The sequence below is a fragment of the Gopherus evgoodei genome, chromosome 11 (assembly GCF_007399415.2).
Source record: "Gopherus evgoodei ecotype Sinaloan lineage chromosome 11, rGopEvg1_v1.p, whole genome shotgun sequence".
NCBI classification, from domain to species: Eukaryota; Metazoa; Chordata; order Testudines; family Testudinidae; genus Gopherus; species Gopherus evgoodei.
This window is the reverse complement of record NC_044332.1, coordinates 59,371,217-59,392,660: the sequence shown is the minus strand read 5'-3', so window position 1 is coordinate 59,392,660 and position 21,444 is coordinate 59,371,217. Positions and strand designations below refer to the sequence as shown.

The 21,444-nt window shown below is 39.0% G+C and overlaps 1 protein-coding gene across 1 annotated transcript in view; it reads right to left on the bottom strand.

Annotated features, from left to right (window-relative positions):
• LRP1B (LDL receptor related protein 1B) overlaps positions 1 to 21,444 on the bottom strand; it is an 875,307-nt gene that overhangs the window by 565,645 nt on the left and 288,218 nt on the right. The window contains exons 6-9 of the mRNA XM_030580310.1: positions 17,221 to 17,443; positions 12,991 to 13,162; positions 4,445 to 4,588; positions 2,033 to 2,269 (exon numbers count right to left, since the gene is read on the bottom strand). Of these exons, the coding sequence (XP_030436170.1) occupies positions 2,033 to 2,269; positions 4,445 to 4,588; positions 12,991 to 13,162; positions 17,221 to 17,443 (776 nt within the window). The remainder of the gene's footprint in view (positions 1 to 2,032; positions 2,270 to 4,444; positions 4,589 to 12,990; positions 13,163 to 17,220; positions 17,444 to 21,444) is intronic.

Here is a 21,444-nt window from a genome sequence, read left to right as displayed (position 1 = left end):
CTCTAGTCATCCCCCACCCAAGCACTGAGCCAATCCATCCCAGCTGAGTTTCTGAGGTCTGACAAGAATAAAGTTGAAATGATATGGTAAGAAGCCATATTAATTTTTAAAACGATGAAAAATACCATGACAAGTGCTCTTCAAATATGCTTAGTATTATAAAATTATGTGGAGCACTGACTAACTTAGCGTATGTCTACACTTCAGCTGGGAGCATGCTTTCCAGCTCAGGTAGAAAGATGTGCTCCAGTTAGCATGCTAAAAATAGCAGTGTAGCTGGGGGCAGCAGCTCAGGTGGCAGCAGCCTGTGTATGTACCTGAGTGTCTGGGAGGGTTTGTACTCAGGAAGCTAGCCAGAGCTGCCACTAACCCCAGCTACACTGGTCTTTTTACTGCACTAGTTTGGGCAGAGCTGGCATATGTATGTCTACACAAGCTGGGAAGCATGCATAAAACAAAAGACAAATTCCATGGTGTAGCACGAGAGCTGCGGATAAATGGGATAAATCATTGTCAGTGGAAGGGATCCAGCTATGGAATAAACTTAGAGTATATTAGGCAAATCACATCAAACTATCTTTAGGAAACACTGCAAAATGTTCCTCTTCGAAAAAATATTTCCATCATAACAAGAATGACACAACAGAAGAAGAAGAGCTCGAAAGCTTGTCTCTCTCACCAACAGAAGTTAGTCCAATAAAAGATATTACCTCACTCACCTTGTGCAATTTATAACATTGATACATTGATCTACCCAGCCACCACCAAAAATAAAACAAACAAACAAATAAATAGGGTTTTGTAACAAACAAATCTACCAGCCAACATCAAAATTAAACATCTGAAAACACAGTTTATTTTTATCCCCAAAAGCACAGTATTAAACCCTAAGATCATAGTAATTAAAGCTTTTTATGGGGTCTGTGCGTATGAGCTATCAAACCAGAATATTTTGCTTATATCAGTCCTATAAAGTGAGACCTTTAAAACACTTTTTTACATAGAAAATGTCCTTTGTCATGACACTTAAGCAGACCAAAGAAGCCTTAAACATGTTGGAGAAAGCCACTAGTGAATTTCCCATGCAGGGAAACTTTGTATAAAGCCGACAGGGGTGGCTTTGTCACTTCAGGCACTAGCTGCCTCTTCTCCATTGTAAGAGGAAAATGGAGGTATGTTGGGAGTGTTCAAGGGAAGGGTATGGAGAAGGGGAAGATGCAAATGGAGCATAATGACCCATTATTAGCTAATGACTTTATGCCAGTAGCATAAAGTAGGTTTACCCTTGCATAGACCTAATGTGCTGAAGCCATATGGCCCTGTTAGGGAGCTGCAACTGGCCACCAGCAACCTCCTGGCTTCTCTGTTCAGTCTGTGCATCTCAAAGTCAGTGGAGAATCAAGTCCACAGTGCTTGTTATTAGAGCCAAGACTTGACTGAAGCCTCACCAGTGAAGGCTGCCAAATCACCCCACTGGCATTCTGCATCACCTCACAGTGACCCCAACAGTCCCATTTTGCGGTCTTTCTTCAGGTCTCTGCCAAAAGGAAGATTATGATGTTCTTCTTAGCAAACCTTTTTCACTCAGGGCATCCACCAGTTTTGGACACTTTGGGCTTGATATAGCCCAATTTATTGACCTTTTTCCACTGGCATTTCTTTATTTTATTGTTAAATAATTAACTGCAAACTATCTGGTATCAGGTAGATCATAATAGATCCTGAATATCTCCAGACTGATTTTCACAGCTGTTGAGAAAACATGGAAGACAATGAGAGTTGCAGGTGCTCAGCATCTATGAAAGTTTTCCCTCAAGAAACAGAAAAATACAAATGCACAGCTATAAAACAGGAAAAGAAGGGGAAAAGGAAATTATCTAAACTTCTCCAATCTTTAAAAAAGGTTTAGTTTGGCTTCAGGTTCAGTTAGAGGTTTGGGGGAGGCTTTTCATTGATTTGTATTCTATATGGATCAGTTCATCCTTTCATTAGTGACATCCTTTTGCTGTTGCTGTCACCTCCCATCACTTACCATCTTTCAAGATTGTCTCACGCTCTGTGCCATCAATTTTCTGTCGCCCAATCAAGAAGCTTGTCGTGTCAGCGAAGTAGATGTAATTGGTCTCAGCATGGAAGTCCAGAGCACGAGGGTTGACCAGGTTTTCTATGGGGATCATATATTCATCAGCAACTTTGGAATTCAGGTCCATTCCTCGTATGATTCCCGGGCGCCCCTTCCCATAAAACAGGAACAACTCATTCTTTGGTCCTGCAGAAGAAAGATTGCAAAATGCAAACAATCATTGCTGCCTAATCTTCTTTATGCTGCACAAAGTCAATTGTTAATTAACCAGCACAATTAGAGGTTTTTTATTCAATACTAAACCCTTAAACATTCAGAATGTATCTAAACTCAAGAAGGCTAGCTAATTACATTACCTTAATTAAAATACAAATAACTTCTGTGTTTAGGTTATATCTAATTTATCATTCTTTTGTCTGTAACAGTCCATGTTGCAAAAACATGACAGATCATAAGATCACACTGGCTACAAAGTTAAACAGCATGTATAATATCGTAGGCATTTAATTTTACAATTCATTAGGCTCTGTCAAGGCTGTTGTAGACAGCGACTGTGGCATTCATTAAATCTGACAATATAGAAAACTTCAGCAAATTCAAAACAGACCACTCAAAATCTTTCATCTGAAGACAAGCAGAGACAAATATATCAAAAGATCTTTATCTCATTTGCACAGTGCTAAGAATCCACACAAATGACCCTCAAAGTTTTGTTGCAAACAGAGAAAAAAAAATGGCAAAACTTTTCATCAATGCCTCTAGAGCTCTCGGTTGGTTTTTTTAAATCAAATCTGTTTAGTTTTAGCTGATGTACATAAAATTCAGTTACAAGGTGGGAAGAAAGAATAAACTATTTATTTGAAAATTTCATCAGATTTTTTATTGATGATGCCAAAACCTCAAAAGCATTTGAGAATCAGTTTAGTTTACCAGTAAGTGTCAAAATATGAGCATCTATATCTGAACTAAATCAAATGTCTTTGGCCAAGAGATCAGACTAAAAATCTCAGAAAAACAAGCTCTCTCAAAAAACTTTTAGGACTCATATTTTGGTTGGTTCAGATAATGTGTTCCTCTCAGAATACTCCATCTGCTACTTGTCCCAGCCCAAATCAGGAATTTTCAGAGAAGAAACACTTAAGCTGCAAAAAATGTTTGCTTTTCTTATCTATCAGAGGGGTAGCCGTGTTAGTCTGGATCTGTAAAAGCAGCAAAGAATCCTGTGGCACCTTATAGACTAACAGACGTTTTGGAGCATGAGCTTTCGTGGGTGAATACCCACTTCCTCAGATGCATGTAATGGAAATTTCCAGGGGCAGGTATATATATGCTAGCAAGCAAGCTAGAGATAACGAGGTCAGTTCAATCAGGGAGGATGAGGCCCTGTTCTAGCAGTTAAGGTGTGAAAACCAAGAGAGGAGAAACTGGTTCTGTAATTGGCAAGCCATTCACAGTCTTTGTTCAATCCTGAGCTGATGATGTCAAATTTGCAGATGAACTGAAGCTCAACAGTTTCTCTTTGAAGTCTGGTCCTGAAGTTTTTTTGCTGCAGGATGGCCACCTTAAGGTCTGCTATAGTGTGGCCAGGAAGGTTGAAGTGCTCTCCTACAGACATTAGGAATGGCAATATACAAAAACCTTCAGTTCATCTGCAAATTTGACACCATCAGCTCGGGATTGAACAAAGACTGTGAATGGCTTGCCAATTACAGAACCAGTTACTCCTCCCTCGGTTTTCACACCTGAACTGCTAGAACAGGGCCTCATCCTCCCTGATTGAACTGACCTCATTATCTCTAGCTTGCTTGCTAGCATATATATACCTGCCCCTGGAAATTTCCATTACATGCATCTGAGGAAGTGGGTATTCACCCACGAAAGCTCATGCTCCAAAACGTCTGTTATTCTATAAGGTGCCACAGGATTCTTTGCTGCTTTTCTTATGTTACTCAAATCAACTTGTTCTTCCAAACTATCATGGACAAAACCCCGTTTGCCTTATTCACACAGTGGGACTGCTTATGAATCAGAATGGTGAGAAGGATTTGACCCACTATGGGTAAAAATTAATGTGAAAGTATTTAATTCTGTTACAGTACTGATGTATTATGACACCACATAAACAGAGAGTAAAAGTTACTAAGTCAGGTTAAATTTATCCACTGCATAGAATGAATTTAGTCAGATAGTTTTAAGGGAATAAAAAGAGAATGTGAGCAAAATGGCAGGCACATATTGCAAGCAAATTTTACCTAACAACTTATGTTGTTTCTATTGTTGTTGATGATAATGTTAATTAACACTCAGAATTCTACTCTGAAATATTAGCTTGTAGCAAAGTGTTTGATTTTAACAACATACTTTTGCATGACCTGCCATCATTTCCCAAGACGAAGCCAGTCCTGCAGCGACAAGTCCGTGTTTTGTAGTTGCTGCTGAGCAGACAGATGTGTGAACACCCCCCTGGCATTCCATATGGGTCTACTTCACATGCATGGCTTCTGACTACAACAAATGAAAAATAGCATGCTTGAAATCCTTTAAAAGCAAATTAATGATATGCATCAGCATGTTGAGGGTTTAGACAGAAAAGCGAATCTGAGCTACAATCCATCTTTTCCCAGCATACAGTCATAAAAGAGGTCAGAATTTTTAAAAACAATGCCCCAAACAGACAAGTATATAAATTCAAAGTGCTATAATGTAACTATTACACCACATTCCACATTGAAGTAGGTACGCCAGCACTCTATATGAACAAACATTCGTTGAAGTAGCACATCACAGTGGAGACTGACATTATTTAACAGAGTGCAGCTTGTGGTCCTTCCATGTCAACTAAATTCAGTATTGATCCACATCCTAGCTCTATACCCTTGTGCGGGAGTCTATTACTATCTCCCAGTCATTATGCTCAGTGAGGACAGGACTGGGATTTTGGCACATCCATGTATAGGGACACAAAGGCAGTAAGGCTTCCCCGCACACTCTTTCCCACATTTGCACACTATGCAGAGCAAGCCATAGTTTGCCCAAAATGTTCATTTCTCTTGGTATTACATTTTAAAGGCATACTTCTGAATTAACAGTAAGAGTACCCAAAATTAAGTATGAAAATACTTGATAATTAAGATAAGGGAAAAGACTTATCTTTTAATTCCACCTGTCTGAAGATATCATCTTGCAGGATTCTTATTCAGAGTTTCTAGATACTTAGTAATTCTCTTAGATCTTTAGATTTATTGACACTTGAGGGTATAGACAGTGGGTTAGAGTGTGAACTAGGCCACCTATTGATGGGCACATACCACCTCTGTCAAGTATAAATGCTGGCCTGCAAATATTCTAGTCAGATCCTAGGTTTGTAACCTATCATTTAAATCAGCTTCTGTACCAAATGACGGGTAGATAGCGAATGTGACACCAGTTTTTAAAAGGGCTCCAGAGATGATCCCAGCAACTACAAGCCGGTAAGCCTGACTTCAGTTCCAGGCAAACTGGTTGAAATTATAGTAAAGAACAAAATTGTTAGACACATAGTTTAACATAATTTGTTGGGGAAAAGTCATATGGTTTTTGTAAAGGGAAATCGTGCCTGACCACTCTACTAGAATTCTTTGAGGGGGTCAACAAGTATGTGGACAAAAGGGATTCAGTGGACATAGTGTACTTAGATTTTCAGAAAGTCTTTGACAAAGTCCCTCTGTCATAAACAGATGGTTAAGGGTTAATGTCTCTTTTATCTGTAAAGGATTAACTAGTTCAGTAAACCTGGAACACCTGACCAGAGGACCAATCAGGAGACAAGATACTTTCAAATCTCGGTGGAAGCTTTTGTTTTGGGCTGTTTTGCTCTGTCTGTTGTTCTCTCTTGGATTAAGAGATGCCAGTCACATAACCAGATTCTCCAATCTTACTGAAACAGACTCTCTGGTTCCAGATAGTAAGTAAAAGCTAGAAAGTGGATTATATTTATGTTTGTTTTCTTTATTTGCAAATGTGTATTTTGCTGGAAGGATTGTATCTCTGTTTGCCGCAACTTGTATTTGTGCTCGGGGGAGGATTCTCTCTGGTGTCTATAAGCTGAAAGACCCTGTAACATTTTCCATCTTGATTTTATAGAGATAGAAAAAAAAAGTTAAAATTTTCTTTAATTAAAAGCTTTTCCTTTTTAAGAACCTGTTTTTTTTTTTATTCTTGTGTGAGACCCCAGGAAACGAGGTCTGGATGCACCAGGGAATTGGTGGGAGAAAGGAGAGAAAGGGGGAGGAAAAGCCTGATTTCTCTCTGTGTTAGGATCACTGTCTCTCTCTCTCAGGGAGAGTCTGGGAGGGGGAGGGAGGAAGGCGAATTTCCTCTCTGTTTTAAGATTCAAGGAGTTTGAATCTTGGGGTCCCCAGGGAAGGTTTTGGGGGCTAGAAAGTGTCCCAAAACACTATATTGTTGGGTGGTGGCAGCTCTATCATTTTTAAGCTAGAAATTAAGCTTAGAGGGGTTCATGCAGGTACCCCATCTTTTGGACGCTAAGGTTCAGAGTGGGGAATCATACCTTGACATGGTGTGCAGCGTGTGGGAAAGATAGAATCAAAAAGCCAGTGAATTTAAAGCAAAACCCAGTAGGATTATTTTTTTCTCTTTTCTCTCTGCTAGCTGTTTGTAATCAGGCAAGAGGGTTTTTTTTAAAAGTACAGCCAGAAAAACAATTTTTTTTTCCTTTTCTCCTTTCTGGTTGTGCAGAAAGACTGCCTGAAGCCAGAGGCATTAGGGCTTAACAAGGATCTTTGTTAAACAAAGGGACTCCAGCTGTGAGTCAGCAAACACCAGCAAAACACATTTGCAAATGAAAGTGGTTTTTTTTTCTTCTAACTCGTCGGGCAAAGGCTAGTTAGGAAGTGTTAAAAAAGTCTGTTGCCAAGCAACCCTGAGCTGCAGCATTCTAGACACTCAACAGCAGAGGGAGCAACCAGCACAAAAAAGCAGGAGCCATGAGTTCCAAGAAAGCCATTAAACAGGAACAAGCAAAGCTAGAAGCCATAGAAAGAGACAACGAACATAAAAGAAAGATGGAACTAAGAAATGCAGAAATAGCCAGGGAAGAGGCTGCCCACAAAAGAGAGATGGAAAAGCAATAAAAACAGCTGGAGATAAAAGAAAAAGAGATGGAGCTCCAAAGGGAGGCCCACTGGCAGGCCTTGGAATTAGAACAGGCTAAGCAGAAGAACATAGCCAATTCTAACAACCCTTCGCCAATTATTGTTCTCCATCCCAAGAAATTTCCCACCTACAAGGCAGGTGATGACACTGAGGCCTTCTTAGAAAATTTTGAAAGGGCCTGCCTTGGGTACCACATCTCTGAAGACCAGTACATGATAGAGCTGAGACCACAACTCAGTGGACCCTTAGAGGAGGTGGTGGCTGAAATGCCTAGGGAAAACATGAACAATTATAAACTATTTCAAACCAAGGCCAGAAACGGAATGGGGATAACACCCGAGCATGCCCGTCGGTGGTTCAGAGCCCTAAGATGGAAACCAGATGTGTCATTCCCCTGACACTCCTACCACGTTGGAAAGAATTGGGATGCCTGGATATCAGGAACAAATGTTAAAACTCTCAGGAAGAGCTGTCCCTCCTGATGCAAATGGAACAGTTCTTAGAGGGTGTTCCTGAGGAAATAGAAAGGTACATCCTACATGGGAAGCCCAAAACTGTAACCGAGGCAGGGGAGATTGGAGCCAAATGGGTGAAAGTGACAGAGAAGAAAAAAGCTACTAACAAGGGGAGCAAATATCACAGGGGGAAAACAGAAAATAAACCCTATCAACAAGGGCAAACCAAGACCCCACCTACAACCCAAGGAAAGCTCCAGACTCCCTATTATCCCACCTCACCAATCTCCAGTAACCCACCTCAGCCCAGTAACCAGTCAGCTGGGCGATGCTTTAAATTTAATGAACTGGGACATATAAAGGCCAACTACCCCAAGGACCCCAACCGAGTGCAGTTCATAACACCACCATCACACCAAAGATCCCCAGGCCCAGATGCCTCTCAAATACCCTCGGAGCGAAGGGAAATTTTGAGAGTGGGCGGAAAGAAGGTTATCATGTGGAGAGACATGGGGGCACAAGTGTCAGCTATCCACCAGTTCACTCATCAAAGGCTCTTAAGTAAAGTAAGCAGTCATAGGATAAGAGGAAAGGTCTTCTCATGGATTGGTAACTGGTTAAAAAATAGAAAACAAAGGGTAGGAATAAATGGTCAGTTTTCAGAATGGAGAGAGGTAAATAGTGGTGTCCCTCAGAGGTCTGTATTGGGACCAGTCCTATTCAACATATTCATAAATTATCTGGAAAAGGGGTAAAAGGTGAGATGGCAAAATCTGAAGATGATACTCAAGATAGCTAAGTTCCAAGCAGACTGTGAAGAGTTACAAAAGGAACTCACAAAACTGGGTGACTGGGCAACAAAATGGCAGACGAAATACAATGTTGATAAATGCAAAGTAATGCACATTGGAAAAAATAATCCCAACTATACATATACAATGATGGGGTCGAAATTAGCTATTGCCACTCAAGAAAGAGATCTTGGAGTCATTGCACGTAGTTCTCTGAAAACATTCACTCAATGTGCATAACAGTCAAAAAAGTTAACAGAATGTTGGGAATCATTAAGAAAGGGATAGATAATAAGGCAGAAAATATCATAATGCCTCTATATTAATCCATGATACACCCACATCTTGAATATTGCATGCAGATATGGTGCCCCATCTAAAAAAAGATATTTTGGAATTGGAAAAGATTCAGAAAAGAGCAACACTAATTATTAGGGGTATGGAACAGCTGCCATATGAGGAGGGATTAATAAACCTGGGACTTTTCAGCTTGGAAAAGAGATGACTAAGGGGGGATGTGGTAGAGGTATATAAAACCATGACCAGTGTGGGGAAAATAAATAAAGAAATGATATTTACTCCTTCTCATAACACAAGAACTGGGTTTACCAAATGAAATTAATAGGCAGTAGGTTTAAAACAAACAAACAAAAATATCTTCACACAACGCACAGTCAACCTGTGTAAATCCTTGCCAGAAGATATTGTGAAGGCCAAGACTATAACAGGGTTAAAAAAAGAACTAGATACGTTCATGAAAAATAGGTCTATTAGTGCCTGTTAGCTTAGGATGGGCAGGGATGGTGTCCCTAGTCTCTGTTTGCCAGAAGGTGGGAATAGGCGACAGGAGATGGATCATTTGATGATTAACTGTTCTGTTCATTCTCTCTGGGGCACCTGGCATTGGCCACTGTTGGAAGACAGGATACTGGGCTAGATGGACCTTTGTTCTGACCTAGTATGGCTGTTCTTATGTTCTTATCCTGTTACTGAGCAGAAGGCACAACTGCCAGAAAGAAAAGCTGATTCTAGATTAGCAGCAGAATATCAAAGATGTACCCCAGAGAAAAAAATAAAAATAAGGTGCAAGAGGAAAGCAAATAAAAATAAATGTAATTTTCAAATTCTAATAAGAGGTAGGCCAGTGACTGAAATCCTTAAATACCCTGATATTCTCTGATAAGCAAAATTTCCATGTGTTCTAGCTTCTTAAAAGCTCCTGATATATATTCTGTGGAAGAGAAGTAGCCAGATGAAAGCCTTCTTCCTCTATGTAGGTTTTGACAACAAAGACCTAGTAGTCCACATTGCAATGGACTGTGGCCAAGGACCTTTAATCTATTTATCCAAATGTATTCTGGGCACAGGAGTCACCCGCCTTCCCTCTACCCATGGGAACTCACACAAAGAAGGTCTTGTGGAGAGGATGGGACAAAAAGTCAGAAACTCTATTGTCTGTGGGGAGGGAGGGGGGGAGGATTCTATTTTAGGAACCTCTCAATCATGGGTCTTGTAGGTTCTTGTAGTTTTAATTGAAAATATGTTGTCTTGGACAGCTTCTATAAAAACAAGTTAAAGGAAAGATCATCCCCTGCTGAGACACTTCCTTTGTTCTTCTCTATAACAGAAAAAATATCTACTATCAAAAGAGAGCCCCAGTTCATCTGGGTGTCTGTTGTATGGAGGAACACACTCATCTAATAAGCTAAGTGCTTCCAATTGCAAAGCTGAGGCTCAGAAACAGCAAGATGTGAATGCGTGGTGAAAACTTAGTTTTGCTGGTGATAGCAGAGAACACTTTGCTGAGGAAGCTGTTCTCAAGAAGAACATGCAGCATTGACACTGATCCTGGTGCTCACTGACTTTGTCCAACTCAGGTTTTAGCTTTGAGCACCTTGTACTGGCCTCATGCCAGACTTACAGGAGTCTCCTTGAGATTTCTCAAGGAGGGCTTGGAGGTGGCACCCACATTATTATTCTGCCACACCTGGTAAAGGTGGAAGTCGCAAAGTGGCCTTCCTTCCACTGTAGATGCCATACTTGAAATAAGGGGGACGGGTGGAAGGTCCTTAAAAGTCATTGGCCAGAATTCATGAAATTAAGGGAATCATAAGAGTGAAAGAAGATTTACTACAAAGAAAGACACCAAACTATAAGATAGTTTGTTGAGCAGCCAGACTTTTCCCTGGAGCTCCTGGGACTCAGACACTGGGATGAGGATCATAGTGCTGCCACAAGAGGACCAGGAAACTAGAAAAAATGCCACAGCAAGGGCAAAAAAAGAGGAGGGTGGGAGTTCTGAAAAAGATTATTGACACCTGCAAACCAAAACAGGTGCTGAAGCACCAGGTTGCTAAGAAGAAAAGGTACCAAAGCACTGAGAAAAAGAAGTGCCAGGGAACCAATGTGAAAACCAGGTGCTTAAATAGGGTAAGTACTGCTGACGGATACCAGAGAGGCTTCATTAGAATCCTGGGTTCTGGAGATCAAAGAAACAGTCTCCTGTGGGGAGATTCTTTGCCATCTTGGTCAAGGAGAAAGTGACGGGAGCATTCGTAAAGCACTGGGGTTTTTGCACAAAAGTGAGGATATGTGATGGATGCTGGACAGCAGGACATGCTACATCTAAGTGAAAACATAGCCAGTGTGTTTCCAGAACACTTTTTCTGACATTCAGGATAATGATCTTCCCTACCCTTTCCAGATATGTCTCATCGGAATGCTATCCCCTCCACTAGTTCCCTAGTTCAGTAAGACAGATTATGGTTCCTCCTATATAGGGAGCTTGGGGACAGGATTCCTATATTCTAATTTCACCTTCCTAGCACACCTATGCAGGGCTCAAAGCCTTTTTTTTTGTATTCCCAACTTCCTATTTTTGTTTTCTTAAATAAAATATTATTCAAGTTCCATATTCTAAAGGTATAACAGAAATGTAACCAAGCTGAGATAGCCCGTACATCAGATCTTAATGAGCAACAAACGTCCATTCAGAACATAACAACTGGCTTAGTGCAACAAAGAGCACAGGAAAATACCACATAGTCACAAAGGATGTAACAGAAGTTACATCAAAATCATATATCCTGTATACTAAACATCCTTGCTCCCCATGGGGACAAGAGGTCAGCCTATAGCAGTATAATTCTTTGCAATGCTCTTCATGGATGGCATCTGCAGATCAATGTTCTCAAGTATGGGTTGAAAATCAGTTCATCCAATCTATATCAAGCAAGAGTTTGATGCAGCTTCAGAATCCTTTGTAACATAACAGTTCAATTACATACTAAAGTTCACATTGTTTGTAAAGCTGGTGTGCCAGTTCTCATGTTACAGTAGCCAAAGCAATAATATCTGTTCTTGTGAATGATATCAAATAGCTCTTCTTGGGAAACCATCATTTTACAAAATTAGAGCCTTACCCTTCAGTGTCTGCACGTCCAAAATTTCCACAAAAATCGGTCGGTATTTTGTGTGTGCAAGGTCTGCAGGATCAGGCCTGTAATCAGAACCATGCAGGAATGGGATTTTCCCATCCACAAAAAAGTTTGAGATTTTGAATGTTCTCATTTTGAATCAGAACAAAAACAAGAAAACTCAAAACAAACAAAAAAAAGTGTGTGAGGGAAAGGTGAGAAATATTCCATTTTAGGATAATTGAAACTTTTTTTTCTGGCTTGCTGACTGCCCTCGTAACAGGTGTCCAGGCTGCCTGGAGTCCTGGGCTGCCCATAAGGTGGACACCTGAGGAGCCAGGCAGCCTGGAAAGCTTGAAAGCCTGAAGAGCTGACCAACCAGGGATTCTGGGAAGCCTAGGATCCCAGAGAACTCCAGCCTTCAGAACCCCACCAAGCAGCCAGCCTGGGATTCAGATATCCCACCAGCTGGGAAGTCTGTAAGCCTGGGGATCCTGGCTCCCTGGCCACCCACCAGGCAGGCAACCTGGGATCCTGCAAGGCAAGAAGCTAGCCACCCACTGAGTCCTGAAGCTCAGGGAACCCAGCTTATGGCAGCCCATCAGGCAGGCTACTGGGGATCACCGGGAACCTCAGTTCTCAGGAAGCTCACCAGGCTCACTGCCATGGAAGCTGGAGGCTTGGGAGCACAGAGAAGTGAATGGGCTGGCTTGCAAGTTGGCAGGAAACTGAATAGGCAGGCAAGCTTGCAGGCTGCTTGCTTTCTGTTGAAAGTTTTAACAGAATCAGCTCATTCCAGTGGAATCTTTTGAGACTGTCCAATCTGTATTTTCCAATGGGAAACTTTCCATAGGAACATTTTTGACCTGCTCTACTCATATCTATTTTCCTAGCAGATGCACAGAAGAGAGTTATATAAGTAACTTCATTACTTGTCATAAGAGTTTTCTACATAAAAATCATTCCTATCAATATGCCTGTTAGAACAAAGGGCAGATTAGCTCCCGGCATAACTTCAAAGATTTCAGCAAAGTTGCACCAGAATTGGCTCCAGAGAAGAGTGTACCACACAAAGAGAATTCTGAGCATACCTGATGGCTGCATTCTTTTCTGATAGACATGGATCTCTCTTGCATTTTCAAGTCTAATCAGTGACTGAACATCTGTGTGATTGTATCTGTTTATTTGTAAGATGCTGAAATTATCTGAATTAGTTGCATATAGATAGTTTTCAAATACTGTTAAACTGTAAAGATGCCTAACCTGAAAAACAGAAAAAAACATGGCTATTATATCATGACTTTAGAAATAATAGTAATAAATAATAATTATAATAGTATAATGTAAGATATAGATACTGAACTGTATAACACAACCAGGTTTTGAAAAAGTCAATACATATTTTTTAAATCTCAGTGAAGCCTAACCATCAAGTGATTTCTGCTTTCTTTTCATGGAGTAATATAATATTTTGATTAAAATTTTTGTTTTACAATTAAATTTATGTAAAGACAGAAAAAAATCAATATTATATTAAATTTATACATACATACATATACACACACAAACACACACACACATTCTAAACACACTTCTATAAGTCTCAGACTTTTTTTGTCTTATCTGTGTCTGTCTTCTAGATTGTAAACTCTTCAGTGAGTGAAGAAGGAAATGTTTTAAGTGAATAATACATTAATAATAATAATAGCAGCAGCGTTCAGTAAAGAGTAGTAAAAGGCTATTATCTACATACAAAACGGAGGAATCATGAATGCACAATACATAAGGTGACTCACTTTCTTATTTGAATGTTATAATTAGAGTTGAGTGAATGCCGTAAAATGTTTTCAATAAATATTTTCTTAATTTTTTAAATGAGTTCCCTGGGGTCTACCAGGCCTTTGTGGCTCCTACTGGAAGGTCCACTACCTTTGCAGATCAGTTTTTGGCTAGGACCAGAGGAATGAAGAAGGGTGCTTCTCCCCTCCCCCACCCTGGGAACAGAACCTGAGAAGGTAAAAGGGGCCTTGTAGGAAGAGCCCCAGGGAAATGGCAGTGATGGATTGGAGTGAACAGTATGTAGTTGCTCTGTATGGGGTCCCTGGGTTTGAACTACAAGTAGTGGGTGGTGGGCCTGGGTTCCCCTACCAGCCACAAGTAAAGTGGCATAAACCCCAAGAAGAAGACAAGCCTTATTTGGGAATCAGAATATAGGTATGAATTTAAAGGACCCAGAGCTGGGGCTGAAGACCCTCATGGCGGCAAATAGATTGTTTAATTACCAAACTCTTTAATACCCAGAAAGGGGTTCATTTGGACTTTGTGACTTGGCCAGAGGGCCAAGCCCATTGAAGACTGATCAAGGTCAGCCGGCAATCTGTAGGGGGAGCAAAGGTGGAGAAAAGGAGTGTAGTACTCCATCCAGTTGCTCAAAGGCACTCCACAGATGAATGACCGTTATATCACTCTAGCACTCTTTTTTGTGTTGACTTTCTGTGAATTTTTGGGTGGTTGTGTTTTACTGGAATAAACACTTTCGAAAAATAAATTCCAATATCATATTCATAGTATTCAGGCTTGATGTGTGTATCTATGAATGTGTGGAAGTGTATTCATTCAATCAAGAAACAGGGACACAAAGTTAGTTAACAACTTGAACATCAAACATCCAATACTCCAGAGACTGTTTGTGACCGACTGAAAGAATTTTTTTTTTTTTTAAAAGTAATATAATTATTTTGAAAAAAAAATCAAGGAAATTCCAATCTGATAGTAGATAATTCAAAAGATGAATATTTGATTCTGTTAATCAAGGAATTATTCACTGTGATGTATCCACTCAGCTCAATGTTATGCTGGGTACACAGACACCTTTCTAAAAATTCTCATTTTGTACAACTAAGATCCCACCCATTTCTGAAAATTATTCCTACTGGACCAGATCTTGGCATCCATACTCAGACTTTACTCAATCAAATTCTAAACTGTAATCAATAAAAGTTTTGCCTGATTAAGACTCAATACGATTTAGTCCAGTCATAGCTATGGGGATGTGGAGAAGAAAACTGAAAATAATGATGCATCTGTATTATTTTGCAGTAAATTATTACAATGCCAATGTTTTACCAGGAAAATATTATATTACATTTATAAATATTTTAATATTGAAGGAATAGAGCCCTGTTCTTAAAAGAAAGATACCCTTCTGCATTATAATTCCTCCCCTCCCCTTTGCCCATTTCTTAACGTTTTATTATTCATTTGCATCCCATTGTGAGGTACTATACTGACTTAACTGGAGTTGTGCAACTATATTTTTATGATGTATTTTATGATATTTAATTATTTTTATCTGTTTTATGCATTATTGTGATGGTTTTTAACCATATAGGTAATTCCCCAAGTATCTTGCAAATATGAAAAGACATGTAGCTTACTATCAATGAAGCCAAAGAGATGGAAGCCAAAAAGATTATACATGATTATACCAGCAAGCAATAAGCCAAATCTTGTTTTCGGGATTCTTTAATATCTACAAAGAATATCAGTTAATATACTTGAATTATATAGATTTAAAGGAATCCATTTTTATCATTTTTATGAGACAAACAGACTTTTTTATAAGAGCAAAAAATAGAATTCCATTTCCTAGTGTTTAAATATGTCTATGTGTTCATTCGGCTAAAATTTCTCTCTGTTTATTTGATTATATAACCTCCTCTCCTGATAATAATTTCTAGCCCCTAACTTTCCAATAATGTCCAGCTTCCCAGTAACTGGATGAAATTCAGCCCTGGGATAAACTGATAACTCCAATGAAATCCACTGAAATCACCAGAGTGGACTGAAATGATTGATAGGTTGCTCCTTCTGTATGTGATTTAACAGACTGCCCTAATAGCCAATTGGAAAGGTTAACTTTTTGCTACTTCTCACTCCCGCAAACAACCAGCATTCAAGGACGCATCTTCTATTCCCTCCATTCTTATCTAGCTAGATTGTTAACTAAAGCAGTTCCTCTGATCTGTTTTAGGAACTGTTCTTCAGCATCTAAGCTCCCTGGACAAGAGGAAAAATAAAACAGGCCAAATTGTAATCTTTGCTAAGGCACTTTAACAGATCGAATCTGTGATAGTAAGCTGCAAAAATTGTGTGCCAGTTACTGCTAAAGATGGACCCACCTTCTAATCTAACTACATAGTGACAGAATGTGCCAGCAGCACCAGATGCTAAAAGGATTCAGATTTACAGGAACCTCCTTTCCAGCACAATTGGCCAAAGGCCATGGCCAATGCAGTCTATTACAGAAATTGAATAGCCTGATATCTTCCTCTCAGCCTGCCCACATGGGCATCTCTTTGCTATTTCCTGTATTTATATTTTAAAAATCAAAAAGTTAAAATATCCTGTTGTCTCTTGGTTGAGCTGGGGTCAGTATCAAGCCTTTGCTTCATGCCAATTTCCCTTTGTTGGAGAGAAATTGATATCACAGATGGACATGTAAAGTGCTCATTCTGAAGTCACATGTTTTTAACTACTTTATGTACATGAGACGTGTCAATCTACAACTGAGATAGACCCAGCCACATATGGGTAACTCAAAAGCCCCAGCTCTGTGATTGTGAGTAGCCACTAGGAACAGCTGTCTTTGTCACTGTCCCTTCAAGTTTCCAACTGTTTTCCCAGCTGCCACAGAATCTTCCATTTTTGACACTCTAGTCAGAAGCCAAAAGGGCAGCAACAGACACATCACACTGCTGTATGCTGATGTATTACTCCTCAGCAGATTGATCACAGTCCCATGGCTTAAGGGCTTGGATTCAATTCCTACTGAAATCAATGCAAATACTCTGACTGATTTCAGTGGGAATTGGATCACTCTATATTCATCCAGACTGGCCTGGACTGGTGAGCACATCTCACTAATCATCTTTTCCTTCTTTGGTGTTATCAGGATGCATCTCCTCATCCTTATCTCTCTTCTTCCTAAGGTATTAATGCTATCCCCTGCCTAGACTTACTTCTAACTCTATAATGTCCTTCCATTTCCCCATGTTGAGATTCTTACATCTCTGTTTCCTCTCCATTCCTACGTTGTCTCTTATGTTCATTTCCTAAGAGTCACAGCACAGAATCTGACCCATGGAGTGTAAGGTGAAATAAACTGCACATAAAATAGAACATGCAGCTGAGTACTTGATTACTTGACTCATTTGGACCAAACACAAATAGTGAATCTTACAACAAATATCTGTTAATGCTATGCACATTTTAATATTACTTTATTATTATATTAGCTGAATCATCAAATAAATACTTACTTGTCGGCCTTGAATTATTGTATGCCTGTTTCTTCCTTGATAGTCAACAACTTCTATGTAGTCCAGATATATGTCTATCCAGTAAACATATTTGTTGACCAGATCTACTGCAACAGCAGTTGGCTGCTCAATTTTAGATTCTACTATCCTTGTTCTATTCATCCCATCCATGTCACATCTTTCAATTTTGGCCACATTCCCATAGTCGGTAAAGAAAAGTTTTCTGTTGAAAGAAAATAAAGTGTTGTGGATATGTTTTTGCTTTGTTATTTTTTAAGAGGGTAAGCTTGATGGGTAGGTCCCCAGTGGGGCATTCTGTAAAACAAGTTTTCATTCTAATTCATTTCAGTGGTTACATCTGTTAGTAACCCATAACCATTACCATATAATATCAGTCATAAACAGAGAAATCTGCTAATGAATACTGCAAGGCATGAGGGGGCAGGTTAACTAAAGATGTGAAATATTCCAGCAAATGTGCAATTGCATTGGATTTTGTTTTGGTTTTGTTAGAGAATTTTTTTAATGTATTGAAAAATATGTGCCTTGAGGGAGCCAATACTGCTGATTAGGCATGAAATTCTTATGCAATTAAGTGCATCAGCCCAAAAATGTATGTGTCTTATGTGTTCTGTTTATCTTGCCTTTTAAATTGCTTCACTGTATTTTTTCTTTCCTCTCTAAAGGCTATTAGAATTTCATTTATGTAGATGCTAAGATTCTTACAAATAATAGAGATCAGCAAATGTGTGAAATAATTAAGCAGCTAAAAGCAAATGTACTATGTGTATTGACAGATATAATAAATGAAAAAGTAATCTTAAATTCTAGGTGCTCTCAGATATTCCAAAATATAACATTTCACAAAAGAAGGTAATTTACTCTATATTTCAGTGTTATCCATTTTGGGGAAAGAAAGACAAGGAAGGGCTACTAGCCCTGAAGAACCTCTAGAGCATTTATTTTTCCAAAATGAAACATCTTGTGTAAGATTAACAGAAATCTATCAAAGACTTAAACATACCATGAAAGCTTCTAAGCCTGATTGTTTGATTATCATTCATTATGTTTAGTAAACACAAATCAATTTCAATTAACTTGACAATATTTTAACAAGATTACATTCTCATGAGATTAAATTGCATTTGTAAATAGAAGACTGGCTTTCCATAACTTTAACACTGTCTCAAGAATAATTTAATTTCTAGTTACTGAACATTATTAATATTACCTTGAGTATCAAAGATTTGATTTTCCAGATTTAGTAAATTATCCATTAGTTATCAGCATTAATGGAACAGTATGTAAAGCCAGGGGTACCTTTTTGTTGAATAATAATTTAACAATTTATTGTTCTAGTAATTGTAGCTTCCACTGAGCATTTAATATTGCAGTATATGGTACCTTGGAAAGAAAGTGGAGTTGCAAAGAAGCCAAATGAAAATTTTGTTACATTATTAATACCTTACAACAAATGAGAATATATTTTAAATGTAGGTCCAATGAATCCAAGCAGACTTTTAAAAATAAAAAATACATTACAATAATGTTTTAAATACATATAGTTTAGAGGAAGATGCTTCTGTTGTGTTAAAATGGACTGATCATATTAAGCTTATTCTTTAAAAAACACAAACTCACCATTTCGTTCAGTGTAAAAAACTGGTGGCATGATATAGCCTAGAATCACTAATTATATTTTGCATGGTACAAATGACATGAGAAGCATATTAAACTGTGAAGGTTAAAATTAGCAAAGAAATACAATTAATTTAAAATTATAGTCACAAAACAGTATCTTAAAATAATGTTTACTAGCTATCATAAATATTAAGCCCTCTCACCTATTGCATTTAAATAAGACTGGGGAAAAACAACACTAATTGTACTTTAGGAAACAATCCTGCATTTACAGATATAAGGTTTGGATAAGCTAATAGGTCCTTTCCATCTCAGACTTGATGATTAATATCAACGCTTACCTCAGGATCTCAAAATCAATCTGGATTCTTTCTGATTTTACAATAGCAGAAGTAACAGAGATTACAGAATCAGAATTTGGCTGACCACATTATTGATAGTAAACTCCTTGGGGGCAGGGATCATCTTTTTGTGTGTGTTTGTATAGTGCCTAGCACAATGGAAAATGCACAACCATATTCAGCACAGGGATCAATTAAGACACCTGAGATCTTTGATACTATCAGGCCCACACAGTTTTTGTGGCCTCCAAAAACACTGTCCTGCCAAACATCATTATTCCTGGACCGCAGCTTCCTTGTAGAGCTTGAAAGACTCCTCCCCACAGTCCAGCCCCCAAAGATTATATTCTTCCATCACAATTCTCATTTTTCCTTCAGGCTTTCTTCCTTCCCCAGCTCCTACCCTTCTCTGAGTTCTCTCTCCCTGCTTCAGCTCTTTTCAGGTTTTCAAAAGCAATACTCCACCAGTTTACACTTTGTTTGCAAGTTCTCTCTGCAACGATCGGAGATGGAAACAATGACACCTGGGGTTGGGGAGCATAATTGTGTGGCAATACAGTGAATTCCACAGCAGTGGAATCGTAGAATACTGAGGAGCCTGCCTGTACCTTCCTAGCTGCCATTCCCCACACCTTCTCTCTCTTTCTTCCATATACAGAGCCCTGCAAATCTGCGGATATCAATTTTATAGCTACATCTGCGGATGCAGATATCCATGGACCATGTTTGCGGCTCACATCTCTAATCATAAGGACAGGAAGCACTAGAGAAGGGGAAAATCTTGCAAACGCACTGGTATTTCAAGTGCAATGCCTACTTCCCACAAGACAATGTAATGTGAAGAAGAGGTATTTCTACAGCACAAAGCATAAGGGAAACCTGATCTTAACTGTGTTCTCCAGGCACTAGAATAATAGAAATAGGTATCAATAACAACAACAATAGGCTTTTTGCCAGTTTCCCTTTGAAGACTTGTGGATTTGGTGCCAGTTAGAAGGCAGCAATGAATTGTGCTGCAGTCAGTGCCTCCTGCTCAAGAGAGGGTAATACAGAGGCTCCCTTGAAGAACAAGGCTAAGATCCAAGGGTGCATGGAACCTAGCTTTGAACCACCATTCATTTCACAACAGAACATCACTACAATATTCAGAACCAACCAACTAAATGCCCTTGTAGAACATTAATTGTAGAATAACCTACTTTTAGCACAGAAATCACTGAGGGTATCTGTACAATCCAAAAAAACACCATGGCGGTGAGTCTCCAAGCTTGGGTCAACTGAATCATGCTCACAGGGCTCAAAATAGCAGCAGAGAAGGTCCCACTTGGCCTGGAGCCTGGGCTCCGAGACCTGGTGACAGGGGAGGATCTCAGACTCACTGTCACAGGCCTTTTTTTTTTTTTTTTAAATGGGGATTGGTGGCAGGGAGGGGCAGCATAGACTTACCCTTACTGGTTTATATCTGCAGTAACACAGATGGCTGTCTCAACCGTGAATAGGATAATAGCTATGAATTTGTGTACTTCTCAAAACAAATCTCCACTGTTATGCTAGTTACAAACTGTCACTCTCTGTATTCACCTCTTCTAAACTGAGAAAACAATGCAGCTGGAAGGGGGGAAATCTACTAGTTACTGAATTATTTATATATTTATTTGGCAATTTAAGTTTCTCATATATTTTCAGGTGCTCTAATGCACAGACTACATTGGTTTCATGTCCACTGTAGGAAATGACCTTAATATCCTTCTGAACAACCACCACATTGTTCTGAAACCATCTCTTTGTTTGCTCATTCCATCATCTTCATTATGATAAATCTGTTGCACCCTATTATATGTTTGCTAAACCTGAATGGAAATCAATGATACTGCATCTTAGTTCTGTCTTTCAGAAGAGCAGTAAAAGCAACCTTTGTGATATATGTGATTAAAACTGAAGCATATAGTCTCAGTCTACACTATTTACAAATAATTTGGAGAATAAATGATCTTGAACTTGAACCCAGGCTGTGAGGGATAAAACATTCCCAGAGTTTAAACCAACACACTTCAAAAGAAAAAACAGTAATCATACATAACAGAAAAAAAACTGAAAAATCTTAACTAATAGGTGTGATAACACAGTCAAGCTGCTTAGTAGTAGTAATAGCGCTACAAATGGATGAGCCACTACTCCTCAGGGTGGATAAAAATCAATTCATTTTTTTAAATCAGATTTTTTATAAATGTTGTTTGAAGAA